The following is a 12,226-nucleotide window of genomic DNA, read 5'->3' on the forward strand; positions in this document are numbered from 1 at the left end:
TCTGCCAAAGTGTGTTTTACAAAAGAATAGTTTGTGAGATAAGACAGGGCAAGGACTGTCTCTCTTGTGGGTCCCCTTGTTATCTATCTAGTACCTTGCACAGTGGCATATAATAAATATTGAATGGATGATGCGTGACTAAATGGGAATTTTTAGGGGAAAGGGTCTGTGGTCATATGAGGAACCATTGTATGTAATTGTACATGTTGGTCAGAGCAGAAGAGGTGCCTGAGCAAGAAGAAAGAGGCATGAAACCCAGGCCGTGCTTTGTGAGGCTTGCTGGAGGACTTTGCAGGAGCCTGTGCACTGTGAAGCTTTAAAATGGTACATATAGCAGCAGATATATCTCAAATTCTGTATAACTGGACACTTTTCCCCTTATAATGTCAGAAGAGACAGAATTAAACAGCTCACCTTAGGAGGGATAGACGGTGTACAGACAGGGCGCGGATGACGGAGGGAAGAGTTATTGCCATTCTTTTTCTAACTGATGAGGCTCCTACTGGAGGTGTCTCAGGAGAAATCCCACTTTACTGAATTTACCTATCAATGACTTTTTAAACATTTCTATCAGATATGGTAGCAAAATGATATACAACAGTGTTCACAGCTGAAGACAAAGAAGCTTTTTCCCTTCATTCAACCACCCCATTCTTGACGGCCTTAGACTGGGTTTTTTCCCGCCTTCATTGACTTCTCTGGGGAAAGAATGTCTGTGTGTTCTTTAGAAGTCTCTTTTCGGAATCAATGGCGTCTAATGGATTGCTGCTCCTCCTCTTAAAACACTTCATCAAACAGTAGTTTGTCAGATACTGCTCTCTTTTTCCTCCTTGTTTTTTCTTTTGAAAATGGAATCAGCTTCCACCCAAAGAAAAATAAATCCCCTGAGATCAGATCCTCTCAATCCTTTTGACAGGGAATGATGGTCAAACATTACACAGAGTCCCTAGAAACTACTGTGAAGAAAGTGGGAAAAAAATCTTTCCCTACATGGATTTTAATATGTTCCCTATAGGTCAAAAGAGTTTAACCAAAAAAAAAAAAAAAAAAAGGAACATGTAATAGCAAACATTATAATATTTAAGACATATGTATTAACCAAGGACTGAGTTCATGAGCTAAGCCATCATTGAGAAACTATTCACTTATGTAATCTTAATTTCCAATACCTACATAGGATGAACCAAAATATTTATTTTTTATGTTTATCCTCTTTTTTCTTTGCTCTTATCCTGTTCTCTTCTGTATCTGATAAAGGGTAGAGGCCAACTTTGACAGTTTAATTTCATAACCTCCTGAATCAGCTGTCTGTCAGCAGGATCAGTCAATGAGAAGCACTGAGGAGAGTTGGAAGTCATGAGGAAAGGAGAAGCCTCAGTGTGTCTCCCCTTTTCTCTCTGCCTCAGTTGGCAAATTTGTCAACACCACGTCTTTTCATGACTCCAGCTTCCACCAGACAGGCCAGCCCTGCTTCCAGCTACCACGAGGAAAACCCCAGATTCTACATTCCAGTAACCCACTTCTTCACTTTGTCACTTCAGTCTAGGGACAATGGCAGCTTCCTACTGTTGCTCTTCTCTGTACTGGTTCACCATCCTCTTTTGTCTTCTGTGTCCCTCCATCACCTATGTAGCCAATTCTTTCACAATATTCCTTTGGTTGGAAACGCTTAGAGAGGTTCCTTTTTTTTTTCTGGTTGAATATCAACTAACAAACTTCATTCCATTTTATGCATTTTTAAGAAAATTTGTGAATATGCATTTTAAAAAGCTGGGAAAGCCTTTTCATTGTTTAGAATAGAATGAGATAACACTCAAACATGGTGAATCAGGAAAGAGCATGAGTCCTATCTATCTTCAAGGTCTTTCCTACTAATGACTCCTGAAGAAAGAAGCATTATTTAACAGAGTGAAATGACCAAGCTTTAATTCAATGTGCTTTATTGGGACAAGTTCCTCTTTTTCCGGGAAAAACTATATACAGTAACCAGTTTAAACTGGATCTCATAAAAAGCACATAAATGCTACATACATTTGATTGAACAGGAAGAAAACCAAATCTTAGTGCTCACAGTCTTATCCAATCTGAGAGACATTGTTCTGGTTGAGTTACATGATCTTCATGGAGAATTTTTCTCCTGTATATTCTTAACTCGAAATAATAAGACTCCATATATGCAGACAGAAACAGGAACTCTAAAGACACGTGTACCAAGTGTGTGGTCCTTCCCATTGCTCAGTCCAAGCTGAGGTGAGTAGGGCACACCTGCAGGCCAAGAAAAGCCACAGTGTGGGCGAAAACCATCTAGTCATCGATCAGATCAATTCTACAAATAGTTACTCAGTCCCTAGAGTGGCAAAGGAATATGCCAATCACTATTTTTTTTTGAAGGTTGGCTAGGGGCCCTTGGATAATAAATAGAACCAAACATGCTCTTTAAAGTTGTGCAAATGAGAAGCAACATCATTCAAAGGAAGACACTAACTCAACCAACCTCAGGAATAATATTTTCCATACCCCATTGCTATACTTCTGTCTCAGTTAATTTCTCTCTCTCCTCTAGCTCCTGGTCTATAATTGCTTGACAAATACGTCTTGTGCCTTCCAATGGGACTGACTATTGTGGTATTTTCTTTCTTTTTCCTTCAATCTTTGTGATCAGTTTCCTCATCAGTTGGGGTCATTAGAAAAGAAGGAAATTTTAAAACAGCAGAATCCAGGCCTACAATCTAGACACATAAATCAAAATGTGAAAATTAATTCCAACAATTTTTGTCCATTTAAATAACAAGGACAAGGTTGGATCAACTTAACCCCATCAATGTTTTTAAAAGCAACATTAGTCATCTGGCATTTTAGTGCCTTATTATTCATTACTTCCTCGGTGTTGAACATCTAAGGAATGTTTTAGAAGTGTTTTAACACCTGTAGCAGAGACGCTGTTGGTACCCTGCCCACATAGCCTCATTGTGCCGTTTCAGTGGACATCAATCTAACACCTGACCATGAAAACCTACTTTTCTTGGCCTGTGGGTTTTTTCTTGATTCTGGAACCTGCTTTTCCCACCCTTACGTCAGATCAGAACAACAAGGGAATTCACGGCCCCCAGGAGCAGCCCACAACCAACGAACATCTTTCTTGGGTGACGTATCTGAGGAATGTGTAACAGTCCCCAGTGGGATAAGAACTAGTTGCCTGTGGGGTGCTTTGCTTGGTAATGCACTTATATAGTCTGCCTTCACTACCCTGTGTCAATGCCCCAGTTTCTTCTCAGTGTTCCCTTCTCTGCCCAGACCACTTGCACTCAAAACCTCATCTCAGAGGCTCCTTCTAGAGGAATCCAGACTGAGATAAAACCAAATTATTTCTCAACTCTCTGAGGGAACATCAGCCAAGCCCAATAAGGTGAAACAGCCTCATGTATATTTTCTAGGCGAGAGCCAAATGAATGGATGCTTCTTCGACAAAGCTGCAGTGATAGATGGAGAAACGACAATTGCAGCAACACTTCACTGTTCTGTGCTCGGCTTCCTCACGTTTTCAGCACGTCTGACTTATCTAAATCACGACACCTTTGGACACAACAACATAGAAAAGCCCCACACTGAAAATTAAGATGACAGAGTGTCCAGAAATTAAGGCCATTGGTACCCGACCATTGTAATTATAACTGGCCATTCTCACTTACTGATCAACTTCGCTTCTCCATTTATTAGTTTGCCATTTAAGATGCCAGTGAATTAAAAGATTATATCCTTTCCCAACCATTATGATGATGCTATTTTTGTTTCTCTGACTACAGAGAACGAAAATAAAAATTAGATGCAAATTAGTGCCAATTTAGCTTACTTTTTAGCATCTCAAGCAGTGAACTGTGAAATGGTTGTGATAAAGTGTATTTATTCTTTCTGACTTGTGGCATCATGTTGCTGTTTTAGGGGGTAAATATATTATCTTTCCAAACACAGTTTTGCAACTGATTTTAATAGACTTTACACAATGTGTACTGGCTTCCAAAAATAGGGGTGTAATATGTGTCAAGACTGTATTTCTATTGCTACTCTCTAAGCTTTTCCATTACTTACCATCTTGTCCACATCACAGGCCATTACACAGGACCATAAAGAGCACTTATTTCCTGTGGGCAGTTATTTTCCCTTTTGGATTCAGATTGTGAGTTAGGTTTAGGCAAATAAAAAGAAAGAAAATGTTAGCTTATGGAGGGAAACAATAATCTATTTCCATTGTATTTGCCAAAACATAAACAAGATCTGAAGTAAGAAGGCACTATTTGGTTGAAAAAATCATAAGGATGGTAAATTGGTGTTTCCGTTGCTTTTTGTTGTCTGAAGTTCTCACTGGTCAGAGAAACCACATCATTTCTATAAATGAATGCTGTGAACTTTTCAAGACGAGTGCTGTCACACCGTGAACTATCAAAGTCAAAAGGACACCGTCATGAGAGAAAAATAAACACAACCAGGGAACTTTAAAGGCATTAAGCTACTCTGCTATCCTCTATCAGTATTTTTATATACTCAGTAGTACAAAGGAAGCAGAAGCATAGAGCCTAGAGTGTAACAAGAAGACAGGCATGTTATAATAACAAGGTGAAGAGACAAATTCCACGGTCACAGAGAACCTCACATTGCTTAATTTCAATTTAAGAGGTTATGTAAATGCATGGCCTTGTGGAAATTTAATGATATGTTACGGTTCATCTGAACTTGTCAGTTGGCCCCAAGCTGCGATAATCAACTTTTCAATGTCAGACTCATTTACTCCTCGAAGAATCCTGAAATAGCCATTCTCGCCCCAGGACTTTCCCCAGGAATTGGCAGCGATCTGCAGAAAAATGAAAAATAAAACTCCTGAGTATCATACTTGGATATTTTTTAATCCTGCCTGTAAAAACACAGGGACCTTATGTGTAGCTATTTTCTAAATAAGAATAAAAGTTATATTATTCATCAGTTAGATTAATATGCATGGCTATTCATGTTGGCAATAGCCAGAATTGTTGTAACACCTCTGAGTGCCCCAAGTACAACAGTGACATATGCATCAGAGTTTAAATGCAACATCAGAAGATGACACACAAGCTGCAGTTATCGAGTGTCTACTGTGTGACTGGCCCAGTGCTAGGCACTGGAGGAACAAAGATAAATGATACATTATCCTGTGTTCAGCGGACTTATGGTGTAATGAAGATCAACCACCATAAAGCTAGTGCTAAGGTAGAAACATGCACAGGGTGCTATTGAAGTCAGCGGAGGGGCATCTTGCTTATTTGAATGGCTCAGGGCAGTTGTCCTGGAGGAAGTGCCACATGAGATGCATATTAAAGCCTGAACATAAAAAATTACCAGATGAAAAAGGAGGAGAGGAGATTCAGGTAAAGAGCAAAAGCATAAACACCAAAGCACGAAGCAGCAGGAAGCAGTGAAATGAAGCAATGAAATTGTTATAATTAGATGGTTAAATGGAAGCAGGCTGGTAGGTTATGAGGCAGGAACTGGAGATAAGGACAGCCATACTGAAAAAATATGGTAAAAATAATGGCAAGTTGTTGAGTTGCTTCCAGCAGGAGAACAAGTTAGACAAATTTATATTTTGATTACATTATTCTGTATGAAATGAGATGGATGGATTTAAGAGGGTAGACACAAGAGGCAAGGAGACTGATTAATAAATTTGTAATCGTCAATGGGAGATGACAACAAGGGTAGGGAAAACAGGGAGAGAAGTAGAGGCAGCATTTTGAGAAAGTAATTTGAGAAATATTCAAGAAAGTAAAATTAATAAGAATTAGAAATTCCCTATTTTTATTTTTAAAATGTGAGGATGGTTAGAGAATTGGGAAAGGTCTAGAATGTTTCCTGGGCTTAGAGCTTGAGTGAATGTGTACAGGAAGCAAACACAGGAATGCAGTCGATAGAGACTGTCATGAAAGCCAAAAGGACACTCAGCAGGAAGTTGGCTAACCACAACTAAATGCCACAGAAAAGCCCAGTAGGATAACAACTGAAATTATTTTGGGGATTTGGTAAATTGGAGACTTCATAACCACAGCTTCCATGCTTGTCTCACATTCACCCTCCACTAGGCTTAAGATGGAAAATTTTCTCGAATGTGGCCTACGCTGATGTTCCCAAGGCACGTGGTGTTGTGTTGAGCTTTCACTGGTTTCTACCATCTAAGAGGGCAGGTTTGCTCTGCATCAGAATAGTCATGACAATATCAGCTTTCAGAAAGAACTGATTCTTGTCACTTCCTTTAAGATTTATCTCTTTGTCATCTTTTTTCCCAGCTTTATTGAGATATTATTGACATATAAAACATGTAAGTTTAAGGTGTACAATGTGCTGATTAGATACATGTATATGTTGCAAAATGATTACCACAAACTGTTAATTAACACCTCCATCTCTTCCTATAATCATGATTTCGTGTGTGTGTGGTGATAACATTTAAGATCTACTCTCTTAAAAACTCTCAAGTATATCATATAGTATTGATAATTACGGTCACCATGCTGTAGATTAGATCCCCAGATCTTATTTATCTCATACCTGGGAGTTTGTACATTTTGACTAATACCTCCCCACTTCCCGACCACCCAGCCCCTGACAACCACCATTCTATTCTCTGAGTTTGTTTTTTTTAGATTCCACATATAAGTGAGAACACATAGTATTGTGTTTTTGTCTGTCTGACTTATTTCACTTACCATAATGCCCTCAAGGTCTATGCATATTGTCACAAAAGGCAGGATTTCCTTCTTTTTCGTGGCTGAATAATACTCCATTGTGTATATTTTTTTCTTGACCCATTTATCCATTGATTAACATTTAGGTTGTTTCCATGTCTTGGCTATTGTGAATAATACTGCAATGAACATGGGATTGTAGATACCTCCTCAATATTATTTTTTTATTGCCTTTGGATATATACCCAGAAGTGGGGTTGCTGTATCATCATATGGTTGTTCTATTTTGAATTTTTTGAGGAACCTCCACATTGTTTTCCATAGTGGCTGCACCAATTTACATTCCTACCAACAGTGCATAAGAGCTCCCTTTTCTCCATGGCCTCCCCAGTACTTGTTGGTTTTTATCTTTTTGATAGTAGCCATTCTAACAGGTGTGAAGTGATATCTCATTGTGGTTTTGATTTGCATTTCCCTGAAGATTACTGATGTTGAGCCTCCTTTCTTGTACCTGTTGACCATTTTTATGTCGTCTTTAGGAAAATGTCTGTTCAAGTTTTTTGCCCATTTTTAATTGGATTATTTGTTTTTCTGCTATTGAGTTGTATGAGTTCCTTATATATTTTGGATATTAACCCTTTATCAGATATATGGTTTGCAAATATTTTCTCCCATTCAATAGGTTCCCTTTTTATTTTGCTGATTGTTTCTTTTGCTGTGCAGAAGCTTTTTATTTGTTGTAATCTCATTTGTTGATTTTCCCTTTTGTTGCTTATGCTTTTGGTGTCGTACCCAAAAAATCTTTGCCAAGACCAATGTCAAGAAGACTTTTCCCCATGTCTTTTTCTAGGAGTCTTATGGTTTCAGGTCTTACATTTAAGTTTTTAATCCATTTCAAGTTAATTTTTGTGGGTTGTATAAAATAGAAGTTCAATTTCATTCTTCTGCATGTGGTTATCCAGTTTTTCCAACACCATTTATTGAAGAAACTATCCTTTCCCCATTTGTCTTCTTTGCTCGCTTCTCAAATATTAGTTGATCATATATCAGTGGGTTTATTTCTGCATTCTCATTCTGTTCCCTTTGTCTATGTATCTACTTTTACACCAGTATCATGCCATTTTGAGTACTCTAGCTTTATAATAAAGTTTGAAATCAGGAAGTGTGATGCCTTCAGCGTTTTTGTTCTTTCTCAAGATTGTTTTGACTAGTCAGGGTCTTTTGTGGTTTAATACAAGTTTTAGGATTTTTTATCTATTTCTGTGAAAAGTGTCATTGGAATTTTGATGGAGATTGCATTGAATCTATAGATGGCTTTGTGTAGTATGGACATTTTAACAATATTAATTCTTCCAATCCATGAATACAGAGTATCCTTCCATTTATTTGCATCTTCTTCCATTTCTTTCATCAATTTCTTATAATTTTCAGTATGCAGATTTTTCACCTCCTTGGTTAAATTTCTTCCTAAGTATTTTTGTGGATGCTATTGTAAATGGGATTGTTTTCTTTATTTCTTGTTCAGATATTTTGCTGTTAGTGTGTAGAAATGCAACTGATTTTTGTACATTGATTTTGTATCTTGCAATTTGACTGAATTCATTTCTTAGTTCTAATAGGTTTTCGGTGGTGTCTTTAGGGTTTTCTATATATAAGATCATAACATCTGCCAACAAAGATAGCTTTACATCTTCCTTTTCAATCTGGATGCTTTTTATTTCTTTTTCTTGCCTGATTGCTCTGGTGGGACTTCAGGACTATGCTGAATAGGAGACGTAAGAGTGGGCACCCTTGTTGAATTCTTGATCTTAGCAGCAAAGCTTTCAGCCTTTCACCACTGAGTCTGATGTTTGCTGTGGGTTTGTCATATATGGCATTTATTATGTTAAGGTATATTTCTTCTATACCCAATTAATTGAGGACTTTTATCATAAAAGGATGCTGAATTTTGTCAAATGCTTTTTCTTCATCTATTGAGATGATCAGATCAATTGTACCTTTCCTTCTACTAATGTGGTATATCACATATCTGGATTTGTGCATGTTGAACCAATCTCGCATCCCGGAGATAAATCCCACTTGATCATGATGGGAGGATCACATTAAAAGGATCCTTTTAATATACTGTCAATGTCAGTTTGCCAGTATTTTGTTGAGAATTTGTGCATCTGTGTTCATCAGGGATATTAGTATATTCTCTTTTCTTGCAGTGTTCCTATCTGGCTTTGGTATCAGGGTAATGCTGGGCTTATAAAATGAGTTTGGGATTGTTCCCTGCTCTTCAATTTTTTGGAAGAGTTTCGGAAGGATTGGAATTATTTCTTTAAATGTTTGGTAGAATTCACCAGTGAAACCATTTTGTCCTGGGCTTTTCTTTATTGGGAGGTTTTTGATTACTGATTCTATCTCCTTACTCATTATCGGTCTGTTCAGATTTTCTATTTCTTCATTATTTAGTCTTAGTAGGTTGTGTGTTTCTAGGAATCTATCTATAGGCATACCTCGAAGATATCGCAAGTTGGATTCCAGACCACCGTAATAAAGAAAATATTGCAATAAAGTGAGTCACAAATGTTTTGGTTTCCCAGTGCATATAAAAGTTATGTTTACACTATACTGTAATATGTTGTGTGCAATAGCATTATGTCTAAAAAAAATGTACATATCTTAATTAAAAAGTAATTTAGTGCTAAAAAATTCTATCATCTGAGCCTATGAATTTTCCAGTTTTCCTCCTGTTATTAGTTTCATACCATTGTGGCCAGAAAAGATAATTGGTAAGATTTCAATCTTCTTATGTTTTTCAGGTCATGTTTTATGGCTTAATATGTGATCTATCCTGGAGAATGTTCTATGTACACTTGAGAAAAATGTATTCTGCTGGTGTTAGGTAGAATGTTCTGGGTGTGTCTGTTAGGTCCATTTAGTCGGATGTATAGTTCAAGTCCAATGTTTCCTTTTTGATTTTTTGAATATATTTCCATTGTTGAAAGTGTGGTATTAAAGTCCCCTACTCTTACTGTACTGTTGTCTGTTTCTTCCTTCAAATCTGTTAGTATTTGCTTTATATATTTAGGTGCTCCTTTTTTGGATGCATAAATATTTACAGATGTTATATCCTCTAGTTGGATTGACCCCTTTATCATTATACCATGACCTTCTTTGTCTCCAATTACAACCTTTCTCTTAAAATCTATTTTGTCTTACAAAAATATAGCTACCACTGCTTTCTTTTGGTTTCCATTCAGTTTTCCATCCTTTCACATTCAGTCTGTGTGTGTCCTTAAAGTTGAAGGGAGTCTTGTAGGCAGCATATATTTGTGCCTTTTTTTTTATTCATTCAGCCACTGTATGACTTGTTTGAAGAATTAAGTCCATTTAGATTTAAAGGAATTATTGATAGGTAAAGACTTATTAATTGTTTCCTGGCTGTTTTGTAGCTTCCTGCTCCTTTCTTTGTTTATTGCTGTATTTCCTTGTTAGTTGGTGATTTTCAGTAGTGAAATGCTTTCATTCCCTCTTCTTTAACTTTCGTGAATCTACTGTAGATTTTTGCTTTGTGGTTACATGCAGCTTAAATCAAACATCTTGTATATATAACAGTCTATTTTATGTTGATAACAACTTAACTTTGAATGAATGCAAAAACTCTCATCTTTCACTTCCCCTTCCCTGTAATTTGCTTTTGATGTGATAATTTGCCTCTTTTATATTGACTCTTTGCCTTCTTAACCAGCCCTGGCAACATAAAGGAGCACTTTTAAAACTGTGTCTAAAATTATTAATTCAATTTACCACTTCAAAGATGGAATGGACTTTAAATTAAATGGAAATGAGATAGCATTAAAGTGTGTGAGAGTTTTAGCAACAATAAATTAAACTGAATTCCAACTTCCCTATTTTCTAGTCAGTTCCAATACGTATACTTCCAAACACTGAGAAGTCAAATAATGTTAGTCATAATTTAGGATAAATTGTTAGGAATATTAATATTTTTAAATTCTTGAAACTATAGTATTTAGCACTGCACCTAGTCTCATTTGGATGTGTTGAAAATTATAACTATCCAATACTTTATCATTATAACTTTGGTAAAAATCAGAAAAGTATGTGATGATTTTACAAGCAAATGCAAATTTATGTAGTAATGAGAGCTAACCATAGATTTGCAAGAAAGTCAGCATAGTTATAAAGAGTGGTACTTGATAAAGTAGTGCTAATAAAAGGCACCTCAGGACATGTATTTTTTTATTAATCTTATTCTTCCTACTGTCATTTCTTCTCCTCATCAGTTTTATTTGATTCTTCCAAAAGCGTGAATTTTTAGCATTTAATTATAAGGGAATAGGCAGCAATTCAGGGGAGGAATTTCCCAAGGACGTAACTCTTTATCTTTTGTTTTGAGATATATGATACAGTCACAAGTGTGAAGTGCATTAATCTTAAGTGTACAGTTTGGTGAATTTATACACATTTATAAGGTTTACACCTATGTAACCTGCAGTTAGACCAAGATATAAACCATTTATAGCACTCCAGAAGGTATACATATCCAGATAAACATCTACTCTCCTTTCTCTCATCAATTTTTCCTGAAATTGATCTTTATAATAAGATAATAACATAGTATGTATTCTTCGGTTGGCTTCTTTAGTTCAATAAAACGTCTCTGAAATTCATCCACGTTATAGCATATATAAGTCATTCTCTTTTATTGCTGTGCATTTTCATTGCATAACTATGCCCCAATTTATTTATCTATTCTCCTGTTGATAAACTTGATGAACATAAGTAGTATTATTTACATTCATCAGTAGCATGTGAGTTCTAGTTACTTCATATCCTCACACCCACCCATTGATATGATCAATCGTTTTAATTTTAGCCTATCTAGCAAATGTGCTGTGATATCTCACCATTATTTTAATTTGCATTTGACTGATAACTAGTCGTGTTGACCGCCTTTCCATATGTCTGTTGGCCATTTGGATTTTCCTTTTGTGATTGCCTATTCAAGTATTTTGTCCTATATTTTATTGAGCTATTTTTTTCTTCATATATATTTGAACAAATTCTATATATTCTTCATATGAATCCTTGCCAGGTATCTTTCCAAATAGATAGATAGATAGATAGATAGATAGATAGATAGATAGATGATAGATAATCTTCTCTCTGTCTGTTGTTTATCTTTTCTATCTGATAAGGTTATCTTTTGATGACTGGTAGTTCTTATTTTAATATAGTCTGATAATTTTTTTCTTATAAAGTTTATTCATTTTGTGTCCAGTACAATAAAGTTTTGCCTAATCTACATCATTAATATGTTGCCTATGTTTTCTTCTAGAGACTATTATTTTGCAATCACATTGAAGTCTATGCTCCATCTCAAATTATGTTTGCATGTAATTTTGAGGTAGGGGCCAAGGTTCAATCTGTTTTCATATGGCTATAAAATTGCTGCAGCATAGGCATTGGCAAACTACGGCTCATGGACCTAATCTGGCCAGCAGCCT

General features: G+C 36.3%; 1 protein-coding gene across 2 annotated transcripts in view; it reads right to left on the minus strand.

The window, feature by feature from the left end:
• Positions 1-1,923: 1,923 nt before the first annotated feature.
• TINAG (tubulointerstitial nephritis antigen) overlaps positions 1,924-12,226 on the minus strand; it is an 88,142-nt gene continuing 77,839 nt past the window's right edge. For both annotated transcript variants that reach the window (XM_014863836.3, XM_044776885.2), the window contains exon 11: positions 1,924-4,846. In XM_014863836.3, coding sequence (XP_014719322.3) covers positions 4,712-4,846 — 135 coding nt within the window. In that variant the 3' untranslated portion in view covers positions 1,924-4,711. The remainder of the gene's footprint in view (positions 4,847-12,226) is intronic.

Source organism: Equus asinus, chromosome 8, assembly GCF_041296235.1.
Source record: "Equus asinus isolate D_3611 breed Donkey chromosome 8, EquAss-T2T_v2, whole genome shotgun sequence".
Taxonomy (NCBI): Eukaryota; Metazoa; Chordata; class Mammalia; order Perissodactyla; family Equidae; genus Equus; species Equus asinus.